Raw genomic sequence first — 20,283 nt, 5'->3', positions numbered from 1 at the left:
AGGGGGACAGATGCCTTTGATGCATCCCCCTTTCATTTCTATCTCAAAACAAGATTAAGGCATAAATTACTCGCTGGGCACCGGGCGTGCCTATTGTCCTCAAGGCGCCATCATTGGTGGTACCACTTGTCCCATGGGCCAGCGGATCAGGATCAGATATTTGCCACCGAGGTTCCACAGACTTGGGTGTCCCTGCACTGGCTTTAACCAGTGCATTCCAGAGAGCACCAGAGTGCATTCTAGCAGCGCTGGCTGAGCCCTTCTCTTGTGCACGGGGGGGGGGGGGGGGGGGGGGGGGGGGGGCAGTGGGCGGAAAGGGGGGATGGGAGGCTGTGTGTTTGTGGGGGGGGGGCACTCACCCTCATGCCACCCCACTTCCGGGCCTGGAGTTGTGCCACGCTCAGGGCAGGCAGGCGGGAAGACCAAGTAGGTACAGGGGACCCAGGGAGTGTGCCAACTGCAGGCTCCCGTGGGGTACGAGGAACAAAAGCCACCGAGGGGTGTGTGCGGGGGGTGGAGGGCCCGCCTGCCTCCCCATCTCGGGGTGGGCACCCCATATTCTGTGTCCCAGCTGCCTGTCCGTCACAGTCTCCATGCCCCAGGGTCTTTCTTCATCCCTGTCCAGCAGCTGTCACCACCAAGCCCTTGGCCGCGGGGGTTCATTCAGGGGCAGCTCTCCTGCCTGGGGACGGGGTGAGTTGGACTTGAGAGCCTTGGGCAGCGCCGGGGCGGGGTGTGGGGGGTGGGAGGATAGCACAGGATTCAGATCTGCTGCCCCACTGGGTCCTGCTGGGACTCGAGGCCTGGAGTGTGAAGAATGGGTTTGCATCGCCTTCTTCCTCTGCCGGTTTCTTCTGAGGATGGGACAGTTATGAATTCCTAGCACCTAGTGGCGGGGGCAGCAAATGCCCCCACAGAGCCCAGGGGAGGCTTTGGTGTGCCTTGGGAGGGGTCCCTTTAAATCACCAGGGATCTGTGTTGGAGGTGTCTCGGCCTCCCAGTAGAGCAGTCCCTCTTAAAACTGGCTTGAGTTCCTTTCAGAGGGTGCAGGCTTGGTCTTTCAGGAGATGAGGTCAATGCAAAGCGAGCTGGCGTCTTCTCCACCCAGCTCAGCGGGCCACGGGCCTGGGCCTGTACACTGCCTGGACTGGCGTCCTGGCCCCCATCAACTCGCAGCCTCCTCTGAGCCTCACTCCAGCACTTTGGGGGTGGGGTCCAGGCCAGGTTCCCTCCTGCGCTTGGCACTTTTAAAGAAGCCGAGCTGTGGGGGGCAAAGGGAGAAGTCTCAGGGGTAGGCAGGGAGGACAAGGCCTGTCTCTCCCACCTGCTTTCCCCCCACTAACGCTCCTAAGACTTCTTCCTGTTGAAGGCTTCCCCGAATACCCCAACTAACACTGAGTACCAGCCCCCACCCCAGCCCAGCAGAACTCCCTTGGTGGGCGACGCAATGGGCCACTTAATTGGTGAGGGGGGATTGCAGTGGAGTGGATGGAGCCGGGGTCGGGAGGCAAGAAGTCATGCTGTGTGACCCTGCCCTGGTCAACACCCCTCTCTGGGCCTCCCTCGGCTCATCTGTAACAGAAGGTTGAGACCAGGGGTTCTTCACCTGAGGCTCAGTGACAGAGAGGAGTTTGGGGGCTTGTTAACCGCCTGACTGTTGGAGAAATTTTGTGGTTGTGTACTTGCTGCTGCTTCCGCGAAGAGAAGACCGAGCTCCCGTCAGGTTCTCAAAGGAACCCACCAAAGGGTCAGAGCCACAGACTGAGGGCCCTCTGGAGGCCTTAGCCAATCTGCCTGCTGTGGTGAGATGTGGGTGCTTAGGTAGCAGGAGGCACGTTCTGGGGAGGAGGCCGGGTGTGTGCCAGCTCCCACGGGGAGGAGAACGCGAGGGCTGCCCACAGAGCCCGCAGGCCCCCCCCCCCCCCCCGCCGCCAATCCAAGCCGGCCTGGGCCGACCAGCCAGGATGCTGCTCTCCACCACCACCCTGCTGGGGCCTCACCTTCCAGAGTGCCAGGACAAGCAGGGCCAGGAGCAGGAGGCCCCCAGCGTGCTGCCAACGATGATCCAGATGGGGATCTGCGAGTCTTCTTGCTTGGAGATCTCAAACGTGATCTGTAAGGGGAGGAGTGTGCCAGGTCAACAGCATTATCGTCCTGGGGCCCAGGGGGCAGGCGATGGCTAGTGCCCAGTGGGATCTGCTGGAGGCATGGGTGGCACCCAGCCTGCGGAGGCCTCAGAGGACCCAGCCCTTGCACAAAGGACACCTGAGTTAAATGACCCAGGTGATCTTGCCTCCTCGTTGAAACTTTCCGCCTTTGGCCTTGGGTTCTGTGCCATGTTCCATGGCTCTGTCCTGGGACCTCTTCCTTATCTACAGTCATTTCCTGGTGAGCTCAGCACCGTCTTACCCAGTAGGCACAGGGAGCTCAGGGCCCTTAGTGCTTTTAGGGGCCCATGAAAATGTTCTAATTTCTTTTAAAATTCGAGGGAAAAACAAATATAATCTCTTGCCTGGCTTATATGTCTTTATATATATTTGTCATAAAATAATAATTTAAATTATTATTTTTGAATGTTTATTCTTGAGAGAGGGAGAGAGGTAGAGAGCAAGCAAGGGAGGGGCGGAGAGAGAGGGAGACAGAGAATCCCGAGCAGGCTCCATGCCATCAGCACAGAGCCTGATGTGGGGCTCGAACTCACAAACTGTGAGATCGTGACCTAAGCCCAAACCAAGAGTCAGATGCTTAACCGACTGAGCCACCCAGGCGCTCCTAATTTAAATTATTTCTAAGGAGGAAGGGTCTCCGAAGGTAAAAGTGCTCAGGGCCATGGAAAGCATAACACAGCCCTGGGCAAACTCGCTCCATTGTGAGGCTTTAAAACCTGTACGCTGGGGGCGCCTGGGTGGCTCAGTCGGTTAAGCGGCCGACTTCGGCTCAGGTCATGATCTCACAGTCCCTGAGTTCGAGCCCCGCGTCGGGCTCTGTGCTGACAGCTCGGAGCCTGGAGCCTGCTTCGGATTCTGTGTCTCCCTCTCTCTGACTCTCCCCCGTTCATGCTCTGTCTCTCTGTCTCAAAAAATAAATAAACGTTAAAAACCTATACGTGGACTGCCGTCACGTTTCTCCCTTCTACCGGGACTCTCCACACTCCTATCCTCCTGTCTTCCTGGCCTGCTCGGCATCTTTAACAGGTGTCCAAACTCTTGATCCCACTCCGTACCCTCAACCCTGTTCCATCCCCGCCTTTCCCATGAAAGCAAATGCCAGCATGGTCCTTCCTCGCTGTCGCTCAGGCCAGAAGCCTTGTACTCGTCACTGACTCCTACCTTTGCATCCACATGGACTCCAGCAAAGTCTGTCTGGCCTACCTTTGAAGCGCCCAGAATGTGGGAGTCCCGCCTCCAGGGCTACCTGCTTGGACTGAGCCCCCTGTGTCCCCCTGGAGACTGCAGGAGCCAGCTAACTGCCTCCCCCTGGAGGCCTCGCCCTCTGCAGTCTGTCCTCAGCATGGCAGCCTGACGAAGGCATATTTATTCTCTGCTCTGCTCCAGCCCCCCACGCAGGGTGGAAAAGAAGAGTCCTCGCGTGCGCCTGCCAGGCCTCACCCTCTCTGGTGCTGCTCATCTCGCTGGCCTCACCTCCTGCCCCCCCCGCCCCGTTGCTCTCTCTGCTCCAAGCCTGCAGCTACCTGGCCCTCCAGCATGCCAGCACACGTCTACCGGACGCCTTTGTATTGCTGTCCCTCCCTTTCCGGCAGTGCTTCCCCCCCCGCCGAGTAGCCACGCAACACCCCTCTTCTTCATAGTTTCTGATGTTAGTTTATCGAGGAGGCTTTTCCCAATCTCCTTGTATAAAATAGAAGCCCCCTCCACCCCGCCCCACCCCAAGTCTCCACCTTTAGGTGCCTGCATTTTTCGGGGCAGAACGTATCACCATTTGACACTGATATATTCACGTGTCTTGCCCTTCTTCCCATCTAGAACGTCAGCCCCTGGGGAGCAGGGCGGTATCTGTTTTGTTCGCTGTTCTATTTTCAGTGCCTGGGACAGAGCAGGAGCTCGGTCCACATGCCGAATGGCTGCATGAACGAACCCCTGCAGCAGGGGGGAGTCCTGGCTCGGCCACTGACTCCCTGTTCAACTCTCTGCCTTATCTCACCCAGCCTGAGGTTCCATGTCTGAAAAATGGAGGTGGGGAGTACCTCACAGTGCTCTGAGTGAGCAAGGAAACGTGCAAAGTGTCTGTGACAGTGCCTGGCGCAGCATTTAGGGCTCACCAAACGGCAGGTCCCTTCTATGTTCTCTGTCCTTCTGCAAAGGCTGGGACCTTCTCTGCCTTCCCACCCCCGGCACCTGGCACACAGCCAGGCCAACAGGGGCTTACATTCTGGGTTGCTGGGTTTCTAAAAGAGAAGCGAGGCATCCACAGAGTATAAGAAAGATTTTTTTTGGTGGGGGGGAACACTTGGGTGGCTCAGTCTGTGGAGCATCCGACTCTTGATTTCGGCTCAGGTCACCATCCCAGGGTCATGGGATCGAGCCCTGTGTTGGGCCTGTGCCGAGCGTGGAGCCTGCTTAAGATTCTCTCTCTCTCCCTGTACGTCTCCCATCCCTCTCTAAAAAATAAAAATAAATACAAGAGGGATTTGTGGGGGAGGGGGGCAGTGGGAGTTGAAGGAGAACGAGAATTCATTTAAAAGATGAACTGGTGTAGAGACAGGGGTTGTGTGTGTGTGTGTGTGGGGGGGGGGGGTGGGGGTGCCTGTACAATGCCTCTTCCCTTGGCTGACTGCAGAATTCCAACATCTCTCTTAAGCTTCAGTTCAAGTGGACCTGGCTCCAGAAAGCTTTCCCCGGACATCCCTTGCTCTGACTGCCCCCCAAGCCCAGCCCCTGTGCTCACCCCCACATTGTAGCCATGGCTTTGTTATCTTGGTCCCCAGGTCTGCTTAATTCATCTCTGTATCCCGGGGGGCTTGAGTCATAGGAGGAACACCCAACAAATGCCGGATGAATGAACAGATAAAACTCCTTAGGTGGGTCCCCTGAATGCTGCTTCTAGGTTTCGGCACCTGCTACCCCTCTGCCTGGCAGCTCCCTACCTTGTTTATGAACGTCTGTCCTCCTGACCGTGCCTCTTTTGCTCTCCAGCATCTCCCGGGGGTGGGGCTGGGGTTAACTCTGCATCTGGTGCAGGAACCCAGGCCACGGTTCGGGGACGTGGCCAGTGGAGGGCAGCAGTGTCCCACGCCCAGGATGCCCGTCTCTCCATAGGATTGGGTTTTTCTTCAAGGCCCAACTTCTCGTTTTCTCAGGAGAGCATTGCAGGAAGCCTCACCCCCCTTCCTGAGGCCCTGATTCGAGGCAGTCTGGTCTGTGACAATCTGGTTTTATCTAATTCAAAAAGAGTCCTAATACAGAGACATCTTGCATTCCTCGGTCTTACCAATTCAGTTCGCACCAGACTTCTGAAGCATGTCATGTGCGTTCCTTAGATTTGAGGTGCTAATGGATGGGGAGGAGAGGGGTGGGATGTTCATTCTAGGCTGCCAGCCGGCCGGAGACCCAGCGTCACAGCCGGTGGAGTCAATCAATGAGCCTCGCCAGGGCAGGCGGGCCTGGGCTCCAGTTCTTTCCTCTAGTGCAGAACGTACAGGTCCCCTTCTTTCTCTGCTTTCGTGGGACTACTGTGGTCTAGAGCCTGCCGCCCCCAGGCACTGGGCGAATGCTTGCTTCCGGCTCCCTCCCTACTTTCGCCCCTAACTCCTACTGATCTTGCTTTTCCCCTCTATTCTGATGCTATGCTAACTGCCGGCAGATGGGTCCTTCTCTCTCCTGCAGGCACACACGAGTGGAGGGTATAGGAAACTCTAGGGGAAGGGACGACCCCCTCCTCAGCTGGCCCCGCTCAAGCTCAGGTCTGCAGGGTCTCCAGGGGGCTCACCTGACGGCTGGGATCCTCCTCGCGGAAGATGAAGGGACTGTGGAACTGTCTGTGCAAGGCTGCATTGACCGTGATCTTCATCAACTTGTACTTGAGCTGTATAATCAAAGGCCTTGTCAGAAGCTGGCCCCTCCCTGGGTGGGAGACTCCCCAGCACCCACCCCCTTCCCTTTATTCCTTGGAGTCTAGCCCAGGTGCTCTACTTTCTGCTTTTAATTTATTTTTATATATATATAGAGAGAGAGCGGGCAGGGGAGAGGGGCAGAGAGAGAGAGAGAGAGAGAGAGAGAGAGAGAGAGAGAATCTCAAGTAGGCTCCATGCTGAGCACAGAGCCCGACACGGGGCTTTATCCCACAACCCCGGGATCATGGCCTGAGCTGAAATCAAGAGTCAGATGCTCAAGTGACCGAGCCACCCAGGCGTCCCTCTACTTACTGCTTTTAGGGACCTCAGCCACAGATTCCCCAGCAGATGGAAATGGATTTCCTGGTTAGGGGCCAGCCTCACATTGCAGCTGATGGAGACCACGTCAGAGTTGCTATGATTCTGCAAAGGGAGGTAGGTCTCCGGGTGAGCGGCCGGGCTCCGGGGGAGCGGGGGAGGCAGCTAGCCCAGCCATGACCTGAGAATGTGAGCAGGGGCTTGGGCCACCAGAGAGATGGCTGAGCTCCACCCCTCACCCGAGGTTTGTTCCTGGGGGAGGAGGCGCAGAGGACAGGGGACAAGGAGAGGTGGGGGTGGGGGACACATGGGCTGCGGCTGCCAGGGGATGGCTGGGCGACAAGATAAGGATGACACATGCTGTACTTGAAGTTGTGCAGCACTGGGTGTCTTCTGGGAGCAGAACTTTGGTTCAACGTTAGGGAACCTATAAATGTCATCACCACACAAACGGATCAAAGCAAACAATTGTATGACTGCTGTTAACAGATGCAGAGAAAGCATTTGGGGAAATCCAACTTCTTTTATGATATGTATATATATAAAAAAAAAATCTCCCAAGAAACTTCCTGAATCTGAATAAAGGGTGTTTATAAAAACCCTACTATAAGCGTCGTGTTTAATAATGAAAAATTAATAAAAAAAAAAAAAAAAAAGTCAAGATCAAGACAAGACTGTTGTCATTTCTATTTCCCATTGCCCCGGAGGTCCTAGCCAGAGCCATAAACTGAGAAAAGCCATTTATAAGGATTGAATGGGAAAGCTTAACACTGTTATTATTTGCAAATGATACCGTAGTAACAGAAAAACCAAAGAAATCTTCAAATAATCAGAATTCATTGGGTTAAACTTGTTTGAGGCTCCTTCTTGCAGCCACCTCAACCCCCCCCCCCAAGGCCCGGTCTTCAGGAAAGTACACTACACCCAAAAAATGCTTTGTGAGGCGCTCGTTTGGGGGAAATAAAACTAAAACAGCTAAGATCTTTGGGGAAGAATAATGAGAGCGCACTCAGAAAGTGGTTTCTGGGAACAGTGGCAAGCCTGGGAGCATAAGCCTGGAAACTAGCAGGTGTTTGGGGGAGGGCCTTGGGAGGTGACACGAGCTGCCTGCCGTCTCTGGGGACAGGGAGGCCCAGCTGGTGGGGTCAATGTCTCCACTACCAGCCATGTAGGTCCTGGCCTCCGTGGAGTTGTCCTGTCTGGCTCCTTCCCCTTCCCTCTGCTCATCTGTGTCCTGCTGGCCCTTTAAGGCATAGATGCCAGTCGACTCCCCCTGTTCCTTTCCTCCACTGCCCCTCTCTTGACACCTGTCACAGCCTGGTCCCCTGGCTTCTTTGGCATTCACTCTCATGGCCCCCGTGAGATGGTGAGCTCGTTAAGAGCAAGAAGTGTCTTCGCTCCATCCCGTTTCCTCTCCGCTTGAGGCGGGACACATTGCGCTCAACACGCTCTTAGTGACCGACCGCCGGACAAGGACAGGAGCAGCCGCCCAGGACACTCACCAGCTGTGGGGCACGACTCAGGTCTTCCTCCGTCGGGGCGTGCCGGTACTCGGTGCCGTTTCCCCAGACGTTACAGGACGTGTCCACCTGCACGAGGGACACACACCCGCCTCACAACGAGCACCGGCAGGCTCAGCAACCCCGAGACGCCCCTCTCTCCTCCTCTTCCCCGAGAAGGCCCTGCCCGCCCTGGTCCCGGGAGGAGCAGCTGAGGTCGGAGGACCCGGGGACACACCGGGGGCAAGTCTGTCTCCTAACTGGTCCCTTCCTTTAAGCCGGTTCCCGGGCGCCCGTACCTGGTCGGTAAGGAAGTCCCTCAGCATCAGCAGGCGGTTGCCGCCCCTGGTGGCGATGGGGACGGTGATCTTCATCATCACTCCATGGATGGGGAAGAAGCCCAGGTTCTGGATCTGTGGCCAGAGGGGGAGGGGTCAGCACAGCCCCCAGCAGCTGGAGGGGCGGAGGAGGAGCTGCGTAGGGGCGAGGCCCGCGGCCAGGCCTGGGAAGCGGCCCCCTTCACGCCCCCTGGCATTTTCACTGTAGAGGTTCTGGAGCTCTGCCCAATCACGGTGGGGGCTGCATGGGTGAAGTTGTGTGAGGGCGTGAGGGCGCTGAAGGGGCCGGGGTCCCGGAGGCTGAGGACAGGTCAGTGGGGCCATGAGGCTGGAGGGCAAGGTCACTTCCGTTGTTTTTCTTTTCTTCTCTTTCTTCTCTTTTTCTTTCTTTCTTTTCTTTTTTTTTTTTTTTTTTGAGAGAGAGCGTAGAGTGTGCAGAGGGGCAGAGAGAGAATCCCAAGCAGGCTCCACACGTTCAGCAAAGAGCCCGACCCGGGGGCTCGAACTCACGAACTGTGAGATCACGACCTGAGCCGAAATCAAGAGTCGGACGCTTAACTGACTGAGCCACCCAGGTGCCCCGGTCACTTCCATCTTCAGCCTCCCCCGCTGTGGGGACTTTGCAGCCTGGTGCTGGTGGCACGGTGGGAGCACTTGTGAATTTATTACGACAGAGACTCTTTAATTAACGGCGCACGTTCTAGCCGCGACACCTCTGGTGTCTGAGCAGCAGTGATTACAAGCGGGGCTTTGGAATCAGAAGGACTGGGTGTCGCAGCCCACGGCCGGGGCCACGACCACGTAGGAGCTGTGTGGCTTCGGGCAGCCGCTAACCCCCTCCTGGACCAGCCAGCCAGGTACCAGTGTGTCTGAAGTGCAGTTCCCAGCTGTCAGCCTGCCCCCCGGCTCTCATGCAGCGTTCAGAGGCTCCGGGAGGCCCACACTGCAGACTGCTCAACTGCCTCCTAATTCTCCTTCTCGCCCCTTCCTCAGTGACGGGCACGGAGACAGACGCCACGTTTCCCCGCCTCCTTAGGTAACTACAAGTGTGAAGAATCGCTAAGGACCTTCTTCAGTAGGGAGGGGCCTGCTCTTCTCCCCTTCCTTCTTCCTGGAATGAGAACGTGATGGCTGGAGCTGCAGCTCTCTTGGACTCTGAGATGAACTTGAGAGCCTGATAATCGCATGTTGAGGATGGTGGACCAGACGGGAGACCCGATCCTGAATGACTTCGTGAAGCTGACAACTCCAGACTTCTTTTATGGGGAGACTAAACCCTGGCCCATTTAGACCGCTGTTTTTTCACATTTTTTAAATCCTATGCAGCCGCACTTAACCTTCACTGATACATGCTCACAGTCCAGCCCCATTATTTTCTGGACGAGGCCCAGGGAGGGGAAGGAACTTGCCTAAAATCACACAGTGAGTGGGTGACAGGGTTGGGCCGAACCCCAGGCACTAGCAATGATTCCAGACTCCTCCGCTCCCAAACGGGGGCTCCTCGGCTCTTACCTTGAAAACGCAGCTGAAGGGAGGCCCGATGCCATCATACCTCTCCAGTGAGCTATTGGGCTTGACCTCGTAGTGGCTCAGGCTGCTGCTCCTGCAGGGACAGAGGACAGGGCCGCCGTGAGCTCAGTCAACGTTGGCTAGATGGATAACTGAACGAAAGAGGGTGTGGGCATGTGCCTGGCTCTCCTTGACCACAAAAAATAGGTTTCCTCTTGCGTCCATCGGGAGAGCCGTGTCAGCAAGGATTCTGAGGCTCAGAGGAATGCACGCTGAGATCAGTTAGCAACGTCCTCCTGTGTGGGACGGGCATGAACCAGAAGGGCCGTTATTTGACATCCCTGCCCCGGGGCCTGGCCTCTTTGGAGCACGAACTCGCCCACTACGCCCCGTTCCAGCCTCTAGCAGTGGCCGAGGGAGGGCCTGAGCTTGCTTTCTGTGTGGTCGCTATTACAGCTTCATCCGCCTGGGAGCTCCCCAGAGGACAGGCTGGGGGCCAGTGGCACCCAGAGGGGAGTGGACGACCGGACAGGACGGTGGGAGCAGTTTGCCCTGCGGGGAGCAGGAAGGGGAGCGTTTTCTCAATTTGGCTGTTTAGAGTTGCGGGTGCAAGATGGTCAGGGAAAGCAGATGGGCTTTCAGTAGGTTTTATTACTATTTTAAAATTCTCTACAGATCATGCTCCCACTCACTGCCTGAACTTGGGGTGGACACCTCTGGCTGCCCCGGCCCTCGCCCTCCTCCCCTGCCCCTGCCGGGAGCTCCCTGGAGGCCAGATCTGTGTCTCCTCCTTCCGCTATTTTGATAGCACCCGCCCACCACGGATGAGGGGGCTGCACCCTCCCACCCCTCAGGGACACCCCTGGCTCTGGCTCACAGTCCCGGGGCACTGGAGCCCGGCCCCTGAGACCTCTGGCCTCATCAGGGCCCCCCCAGGGGTACCCCATCTTAGGCCTCACTTCTCTCAGGCCTCCCCGCCCCCGGGGCCCCGCCCACCTGGTGAAAAGGACATCAGCCTCGTATTTGAGGTGGGAGCGCAGGAGGGCGGTGTTGTCTTCCTTGGTGCTCTCCTCCTCATCACTGTCACTGCAAGGAGAGCCCCCCCCCCCCCGCACCGAGCCGTCAGGAAGTAACCCGCTTCTGCCAGCCCAGCCAGCACAGCGGACTGGCTGGCTGCAGCCCCTCAAAACGGGCAGAGCAGGAGTCATTCCCACCCCACCCCCCAAGTTACTGGTAAGAAAAGAGGGCTCAGAAAGGTTGAAAGAACTTCCTAACGACACACAGCGTTTACATAGTGCAACTGGGAGCGGAACACTGGCTGTTCCACTCCTTATCCAGTGTTCTTTCTGTCTGGGATTTCCCCTGGGACATTTTTCAAGTTTATTTAGAGAGAGAGAGAGAGAGAGAGAGAGAGAGAGAGAGAGAGAGAGAACGAACGAACGAACAAGCTGGGGCGGGGCAGAGAGAGATGGGGACAAGAGGATCTAAAGCAGGCTCTGTGCTGGTAGCAGAGAGCCCAACACGGGGCTTGAACTCACTAACTGTGAGATCATGACCTGAGCTGAAGTCTAAAGCTTCACCAACTGAGCCACCCAGGTGCCCTGACATTTTTCCATCCGAAAAGACCTTATTCCCTTTACTCCGTGAGGATATCCCCTGCTTTGCTTATCTTCGGGGGCTGCTGTGAGGACCATTACGTGTTCGGTGTTTTGTAACCGTGGGCTTTAAAAGTAACTGCTATCGAAATTGCCATATAAAGGTGAAGGTATTATTGTGTCCCAGCTGCCCCAGGCTGGAGAATGGCAGCAACATGGCAAGCAGCAGTTTGGCCTAAGCTAGGGGATTGGCAGGGGGTGTGGGGGGGGTGTTCCCAGGGCAGGGCAGGGGGGTATGGCCTGGAAGGGATCCCATTGGGCGCAGGGAGGGACTATTGCTAGGGGCCAAATGGGGGCCAGGAGCAGCGGGGAGGAGTGGGAGGAAGAAGGAGCAGGTGAGGCCCTGACCTGCCAGCGGTGAGCCGGATCTCCAGGTGGTGCAGGAAGACGGATTTGCTGAACTCAAAGTCTAGGCGGAAAGCCACCTGCGAGGAAGAGGTCAGTTGCTGGAGCTGGGGTGGCTGGGAACTGCGTCTGGTGACTTGTGTCCCAGTTGGAGGGTTCTTTGGCAAGGAGCCCTCATGGCCCCCCCCCCCCCCCCCCCCCCCCCCCCCCCCCCCCCCCCGCCTCTCGCCCCATCTCCTTTCCTTCCACTGCAGACCTGGGCCCTGGAAACATGCTGCCATTCCCTGGCAAGCTCTTGCCTCAAGCTCTGATTCCTGCTTTACAGGCAGCAAGCTCTTGCCTCAAGCTCTGATTCCTGCTTTACAGGCAGCCTGGTCTCAGATCTTCTCCTGCTCCAGAACCTTCAGTGGCTGCCCACTGCCCAGTGGAGATGGGTAAAAGCCACACGATCTGGAGTCTGGAACTTGGAGATTCTTCCTGGCGAACTTGCTTCTCCCCTCACACACCCTAGCCACTTTCCACATGCACTTTTAGGCACATGGTAAGTGCTCACGAAATGTTAACTTTTCTCCCAATCTCTTGCCATGCTCACAGGAGGATGACAGAGGCTGGACTCTGAAAAGCTGTGTTAGGATACAGGACAGCGGGGTTAAGTGGCCAAAAGGTGGGGGGAGAGTGGTGGGTGGGAGTGGTAGGGGTCCCCCTTAGGTGAAAGGGGCCTGGATGTTCTTTTGCGGGGGGCTGGCTAGTTAGGTCATTTAAGAGTCATTTCCTGGGAGAAAAAACTAAAAAGCATGCTCAGGCATCCTGCTCCCTCCTCTGTTCTCCCCTCAGTTCACTTCCATTTCTCTTGCATTCCCAGTGCCTCCCAGTTCCCGCCTGGTCCCGCCCCCACACTTCCCCCAGCCTCAACCTTGGCCTTGGCCCGGAAGAAGGGGTAGCTGACGTTGCAGACTTTCTTGTGGAGTCTCCTCTCCTCGTTCACGCACTCGATGCTGCCGTCTGAGTCGTCCTGGAGGTGGGTGGAGGGCACCGTGGGCAGCAGTTAGGTGGGCCAGAGACCCAGGTCTGGGGGCCACCCGTGCCGCCCCCACCGCCTGTACTGAAGCTGCAGTTGGAAGGAAGCTGGGACCACAGGGGCCCTGGAGAAAGGAGTGGCGGTGGGTTTGAGGGGGAAACACCACCGGGCCCCCCAGCCTATCTGAGCTGGGGCCCCACTGGGCTAGCACAGGCGTCTGTCTCCTCAACACAGGTCCTGAGGGAGGGGACTCACAGCGCTCTAGACCGATGCTGCTGGGTGGCTGTGTGCTCATTTGCTTGGGTCTCATTTTGCTTACCTGTGAAATGGGGATGACAGTACCTACCTCATTTAGTCGCTATGGGCATTCAATGATACAATGCATATAAATGCAGTGCCTAGTTCAATTCCCAGAACGGTGTAATCGCTTGCTAGGATGATGATTTGTACCTGCTGCGGGCCCTGCACCCTTGGGCCCTAAGCTATATGTCTAAGGAACGTGTGTGTTTCCTTGGATGTAGGTGTAGGTTGGTATGCTTTTGCCTATGTGTGTACAAAATGTATGCGATCAGACTAACACATTTGTTTCTGGCTAAGGGGGTGTTTCCTCCACTAGAGTTATCCTTGGCTGGATGATGGGGGGTCAGGGGCATCTCCCGGGCTGGGGATGGATGGGAGGCATCCTGTGAAGGAGCCAGGAGCCTCTCCTCTGTTCTCAAAGCCCTCCTTTGCCACAGAAACAAAATCCCATGACTCCTGGCCCCTGGGGTTATGAGACTGTAAAGTCCGGGCCAGGGAAGCAGTGAAAGGTGGATGTAGGTTTCAGGCTCAGTTTCCCCTAAATATTCCAATGGAGACAGAAACAAAAATCTCTGGGCAGGACAGGACTTTGAAAGGCCATCACATGGCCTCCTCACCTTCACTCAGGGCTATGGGGGGGCTTGGCGGTGGGGCCCAGCCCTGGGCTTGATAGACCGACTGGTGGTGGTTCTGCAGTGGAGGTGAGGACAGAAGGGCCCCTGTGCCTGCCCCACCCCACACTCTGGGCTCTACATTGACACTCTGGGACCCCCGAGGGTAGAGGCTGTGTCTGACGGGACCTGGGTCCCCCAGCACCCACACAAGACAGCGGTGTCCTGGGTTTACTCAATAACCACGTCTCCGGGACTTCTCTCATGCCCTGCAGGCATTCGGGTTATAGCAGGCTAGCACTCAGGCACTCTGGATGTCCCTGGGGCATACACAGGGCTCTGCCTGGGACTTCTGTGGGGCTGAAGGGACTTGCGTGGCCTTCTGCCGCTTTGGGAAGGCACTCGAGAACGCACGACATGACTGTGCTCTGCCGTGAGGAACCCCACCCTGCCACTTAGCAGCTCTGTGCTCCTGATCGGGCCCCTTAACACCTCTCTGTGCCTCAGTCTCCTTCTCTGTAAAATGGTAACCAAGAAGAAACAGGAGCCTGTCAGGCAGAGGGAGGGAGGGAGTCCAGGCAGGGGACCACATGGGTAGGGCCTCAGTGTGAAGGCAGGTGTGCTGGGAAGCAGCAGTGGTGGTCGGACTAAGGGTGTGGGGGTGAGCGCAGAGGTGGCAGGTGATGGATGGGGAAGCGCATGGGCCTTGAATGCCACAACAGAGCCTGGAATTTGTTGTGAAAGCAGCTGGGCGTGATGGGCAATTTTAAAGTGGGGAGTAACCTGTTCCGATTCTTGTTAGAAGGGCCCTTTTGAGAAAGCCTGAAGGATGGACTGTAGGCAGAGGGTGTGTATGAGCTGGTGTGCATATGTATGGTGTGTGTGTGTGTGTGTGTGTGTGTGTGTGTGTGTGCACGCGCCCTAATGAGGGCCAAGGACACAGGCCCAAGGACGTTCCTCCCCACATTCCTGAATGGGTCAGACCCTCATCTGCCGGTGGTTCTCGACCCTGGCTACACACTCACACCCCCCTGGCTGCTTTCAAAGCACACACTGCTGCAGGCCCCACCTCAGACCAGATCAGTCTGACTCTCCGGGAGAAGTCTGACCACAGGTGCTCGCAAGCTTCCAGGTGGTTTTCACGGGCAGCCAGCCAGGCCCCTTGGCTGGATCCGTCCTGTCCTGCCTCTGCCCTTAGCCTCAGGAAGGCCAGGCAGGTCGCCAAGGTCTCACCTTCTGGATCAAGCTGGCAAATTGCAGGTTTGCTGACTGCGAAATATTTAGGACTGTGCTATAGGCATTCTCGCCCCTGTTCTCCAGCATGGCCTCCACTGCCACCCGCCGGCGCGTGCTCTCTATGATGAAAACCGCCGTGTCAAAGGTGAGCGTGTACGTGGAGCAGTCCTGCACAGGCTTCCGCAGCACCCTCTGGCAGTACTCCCTGTGGGAAAGAGACCACCGGGGATCAGGCAGATGGAATGGGGAATGCGGGGCTAGGCCTCCCTACTCACGTATATGAAAGAGCAGACCTAGGCCGGCTGACTGGTGACTACGTCCCCGACGTGGCCGCAGAAAGAAGTTCCTGCTCAAACCTCAGAACACGCCTCCTCCCCTTAAGTAACTTACCGATTGATGCTTTCTTCCGAAGTCTGAGGTGGGAGGAAGGGGAGTGTGAGAGGCGTGGAAAGTGTGAGTAGAAGAGGGAGGGCTTCTCTCAGGTAGGGGCCAGAGGCAGGAGCCCTCAACCCTGTCCGGGCTTAGAATGACCCGGGAGCATTTTACCCCTCCCCAAACCAATTAATCAGAGTCTCTGGGGATGGTGTTTGGTGCTAGGTATTTATATAGCACAGCAAGGCTGACAGCCAATGGTTAATAGGCGACCAGTGAGAAACGTTCTGTATACACTGAGGCCAAACATGTTAGAGATCCTCAGACACGGTGGTTCTTAAACTTCAGTGCATCAGAATCTCTTGCAAGACTTGTTCAAACACAGATTGCTGAGCCCCACCCCCGGAGTTTCTGATTCAGTAGGTCTGTGACCACCAGGCCCAACATGTGCATTTTTAACAAGTTCCAGGTGACGTTGATAATTGCTGATCTGGGACCACACGTTGGCAGCCAATCGGCTGAGGCCACGACCCTTCCCCAGCCAATCGGCTGAGGCCACGACCCTTCCCCAGCCAATCGGCTGAGGCCACGACCCTTCCCCAGCCAATCGGCTAAGGCCACGATCCCTATGAAACCTTTGTGCTTTTGAAACTCGCTCTCTCTCTCTGGTATCTCACTGCTGCAGGTGGGTATCTCGGTGCAGGTAGAAGATTGAGCTCGAGCTAGCCCGAATAAAGGCTCTTTGCTTTTGCATCGGACTCGGCTCCCTGGTGGTCTTTGGGGATCACGAATTCTGGGCATAACAGTATATACCCCTTCTCTACTCAGCATGTTTCCCTTTTGGCTTTGGCGACCAGGAAGCTCAGAGACAAATGTCAAGACGATCTTGATTAATAGCCTAGATGGTTAGAATATTTGCTTCTTCATCCTTCCCTGAAGTTTGTTTCTGCTATTTCTATTTATTGTGTATGTCAGGGTATATATGTCTTCTACCTAAATATCACAGAGTTGGGTAAAAGTTGAGCATGAATTATTTGAAAATATAGGGCACCTGGGTGGCTCAGTCGGTTAAGCGGCCGACCTCAGCTCAGGTCAGGATCTCGGGGTCCGTGAGTTCGAGTCCCGCATCGGGCTCTGTGCTGACAGCTCAGAGCCTGGAGCCTGTTTCAGATTCTGTGTCTCCCTCTCTCTGACCCTCCCCCGTTCATGCTCTGTCTCTCTCGGTCTCAAAAATAAATAAACGTTAAAAAATTTAAAAAATATATTACATAAATTTAAAATAGGACATTTTCTATTTTTTTCCCTTCTTTGCTACAGAACCACAGGTCCTCGTCTCCACCTTTTATCTGTCTGGTAGTAGAGGCTCCAAAGAAAGGATTCCTTTTTCAAAACAAAGTTTGAGGAGGTAGGATAGCTAGTAGTTCTCATTTTACAGAGGAACTGACTGAGGCCCAGAGAGGAAAGAGACTTGCCTGAAGCCACACAGGAGTGAGAGTCAGAGCCTGGGCTAGACCCAGGCTCCAAGTTCAGTGTTTGATCCATGCTGCCTGCAAGAAGGATGTGCAGGAAATAATCCAGCTCCCCGGGAGCCCCGGATCCACCAGCAGGGAGGGAAAGGAGTCAGGGTGGGGGCTGGGAGGGGCCAACTCACATGGCTGTGGGCAGGTCACTGCGGGCATCCAGCAGGAGGTCAGGGACGCAGTGCTCGTCCTCGCTGCAGCCATTCCAGAAGGGCACCTGGGCCAGGGAAAGCCAGGGAGGGGTGGGTGGGCGGCCCTTTTTGCTGGGGGCCATCTCTCACCCCCACAGCACACCAGCTCCTCTCTCTACCACACTAGATACAGGCTTTGTCTTCTCTGCCCTTTCCACAGACACCACCCTGCTGTTCCTCGTGCTTTTGCCCAAGTAGCCTCCTCTAATAAATACATGGCTCAAAACTCAGCTCCTCCTGGGTCTCTCAACTGAGCCGGTAGCACAGAACACCCACCCGCCCCACAGGGTAGTTCCAGTCCACGTTTACTGTGGGGGGCAAGGCCTTAGGTGCTGGGGATACAGGATGAGGAAGACAGCTTCTGCTGTCAGCTCATGGGGAAGAACTGTGTGAATGAATAATTATAGTGTGAAATGTGCAAAGAAAAAAAAAAGATCTGTGGGAGGGATAGGAGAGGCAGAGGGGAGGAAACAGTTATTTTGGTCTGTACCTGGTCAGAGAAGCCTTCAGGGAAGAGGCAGTAGGTCAGAGTTCTGAAGGATGACCAAGTTAGCTGGATGGCCAGAGGGACAGGGAAGTCGGGAGGAAGGATGAGCCTGTGTAAAGGTCCTGAGGCATGAAGCAGTGTGGTGTGTTTGGGAAATGACGGGTGGTTTAGTGTTGCTGTCCTGTGGGGTGGGGGGGTGGGGAGAGGAGGGAGAGATGGGTGGGGCCAGTTCTTACAGGGCCTCGGCGTCATGCCTTGCAATGGACAGGAGTCACGACTGCTGGGCAGGGGCAGGGGAGGGGGAGGGACAGGACTGTCGGGCCTGCGTATTGAAGGCTCCCTCTGGCGGCTGGGGGTGGATGCACTGGATGGAGGCTAGAGTCAGGGAGACCGCTGAGGAGGGTGCTAAGCGTTCATGCAAGAGAAGATGATGATGTTGGAGGCATTCAACATCTGGATATGGAGAGGAGACAACGGGTGAGGGCCGCCAGAGGTGGGGTCCCTAGGACCTGGAGTTCATCAGAGCTAAGGAGGCGAAGGGCCCAGGACGTTGGCGGAGTCCCTTTGTCCGTGTGTGGGAGGATGGCCGCACCGCTCATTTATACGTGGCGGGGTAGGCTGAGTTCAGTTCTGGGGCACGTTGAGTTTGACACGCCCGTGGTCCTTCCAGCTGAGGAGTGCGACTGTCCCTACCAAGGACACGGCCCAAAAAAGGGGAGGGGAAACAGGTGTCACAAAGGCCACACGGTATCCGAAACCCATGAGCTTTTCTCACAGGTGAGCTCCTTAGCCGCCTCACTCAGATCCACACGCGCGTCCGTGGACGCGTTTCTGTCAAGCACAGCCCTCGGGTCGGCCGTCAAATGGCACACACTTACAACGAGAAGCAGGCACGCAGCAGCCAGCAGAAAAGGCAGCACAGCCATGTGACAGGGGGCAGGGTGAGGCCACGCAGTGAAGGGACAGAGCGTAAAACACGGAGTCTGAGGACTCTTACAGCGGCCCCCGGGGGCTTCGCTGTAAGCTGGCACCCACGTGCCCCTCGGTGACGTCAAGTCTCCGACGAGACGCCCCCACCCCGCCTGGCAGGCTGCGTAAAAAGTGTGAAAACTATATTATAACCTTCAGAAGCATTTCCATCTGGTTGATTAAAAGGAATAATTAATGCGATAAGCAAACGCTACACTCAATTACGTGGAACAGCTCATTGCCCCAGGAGGCGAGCTGCCGCGGCGTGGAACAGACGCTAAGTAAGAACCTGTAGAAGAGCGACGGGCGGAGTAGGTCTCCTTCGCTAGAGACTGGGCACTAGAAATCCAGATTAACAAGATTTTTAGCAATTTAGCCGCTACTCAAAGCCCTCGATAATTTGACCCAGATTGTCTTTTTCAGACCTATTTCTCCTTGACATTTTTAAAATGTTTATCTGTATTTGAGAGAGAGAGAGAGAGAGAGACAGTGAGTGAGTGCGGGAGGGGCAGAGGTGGAGACGCAATCGGAAGCAGGCTCCAGGCTCGAGCCCGACGCACAGCACAGCACAGCACAGAGCCCGACGCGGGGCTCGAACTCACAAACCGCGAGATCCTGACCTGAGGCGAAGGCGGACGCGTAACCGACCGAGCCACCCAGGCGCCCCCAGCCTGCTTTTTCCCACTTCCATGTCTTGGATATACTGTCAGCTCTCTTGGAACAAAAGCCCACTCTTCGCATTTCTGCATAGCTGAATCTGGTCTATTCTTTAAGGTCCAGCCGACAGTCACCCCCTCCAGGAAGTCTCCCTGCCCTGTCACGTGATTACTCCATCGCACTGCCTCTGAGCTCACCCCCGGCCTACAACCCTTACTGCCACCTTGCATGGATATCATGAGCCGGGCAGAGAGTGTGCCCGCCCGTCAGTCTGCATTGTGGGCTTCCACATGCTTGGAGAACGAGTGGCAGGTTCTCATTCGTTTGCCGTAGCGGCTCTGTAATTACTGCGACGAGGAAAAACCTTAAATGACTCAGCGTGTCACCTCTGCTCCTCTCCTGGCTCACTGATGAGGACTCTAGCCTTGCCAGGCCATTCCCCCCTTCTCGAACTGCGTAACATAACCTCTCTTATACGTCTGTGATGCAGAATCAGGAGAAAGGAGGGAAGGTGTGAGGGTTGAGGCCTGGGTGGTGGAGTCTGGGAGGTCTGGGAAGGCAAAGGGGAGGAGCTGAACGCAAGGAAGGGGTGAATGGGAGCAGAGAGGGGCTTTCAGAAGCATTGCTGTCGGCCACCCGATCCTTTTATGTTGGAGAAATACAAGTAAGAATGTGAGTGATTCTGAAGTTGTTGTTTGCCGGCGGGAGTCTATAAAACTATGAAATTCTCAGAGACACTGCTCAGAGACTGGCCTTCAGAGGCCATGGTCTTCAGAGAGTTGTGGCGAATGTGAAAGTTGTTTCCCGAATCCTTAAGGCTCAGGAATTAGATGTTACGTGTTACAGATTTTGCCTGCTCTCCCAGCACAGCTCAGACAGAATTAAACTGTGACCTTTTCTTTGAGGGGGATTTCGGTGGGAGTTGGAGGTGTGGGGGGCATGTGAGTGTTCAATACCAGAACGTTCTGATGCCTCTGGAGCCAGGGGTTAGGGAGTGTGATTGAGGGGGCTGGAGCACAGCTGCTAGAACCTTCTAGGTGGTTGAATCACCTATTCTGGCCTCAGTGCCCACCTCCAGGGAGGTGGGCGATTGAGACCTAAGGTCCCTTCTGGTTCTGTGATTCTCTGGGACCTGTTCAGAGCTCACCCTGTGCTGCGGATACAGGGGACCCTCCACCAGGAGAGGCC

At 56.0% G+C, this 20,283-nt stretch overlaps 1 protein-coding gene across 1 annotated transcript in view; it reads right to left on the bottom strand.

The window, feature by feature from the left end:
• Positions 1-1,109: 1,109 nt before the first annotated feature.
• ITGA11 (integrin subunit alpha 11) overlaps positions 1,110-20,283 on the bottom strand; it is an 89,536-nt gene continuing 70,362 nt past the window's right edge. Inside the window, 13 exon segments of the mRNA XM_042988522.1 lie at positions 1,110-1,261; positions 2,001-2,047; positions 2,050-2,113; positions 5,947-6,042; positions 6,383-6,493; positions 7,891-7,977; positions 8,187-8,300; positions 9,738-9,828; positions 10,731-10,820; positions 11,738-11,814; positions 12,648-12,746; positions 14,897-15,104; positions 16,923-17,008. Coding sequence (XP_042844456.1) covers positions 1,190-1,261; positions 2,001-2,047; positions 2,050-2,113; positions 5,947-6,042; positions 6,383-6,493; positions 7,891-7,977; positions 8,187-8,300; positions 9,738-9,828; positions 10,731-10,820; positions 11,738-11,814; positions 12,648-12,746; positions 14,897-15,104; positions 16,923-17,008 — 1,242 coding nt within the window. The 3' untranslated portion in view covers positions 1,110-1,189.

This window comes from Panthera tigris, chromosome B3 (genome assembly GCF_018350195.1).
Source record: "Panthera tigris isolate Pti1 chromosome B3, P.tigris_Pti1_mat1.1, whole genome shotgun sequence".
Classification (NCBI taxonomy): domain Eukaryota; kingdom Metazoa; phylum Chordata; class Mammalia; order Carnivora; family Felidae; genus Panthera; species Panthera tigris.
The sequence above is the reverse complement of the archived record's forward strand: the minus strand, read 5'-3'. Positions and strand labels throughout refer to the sequence as shown.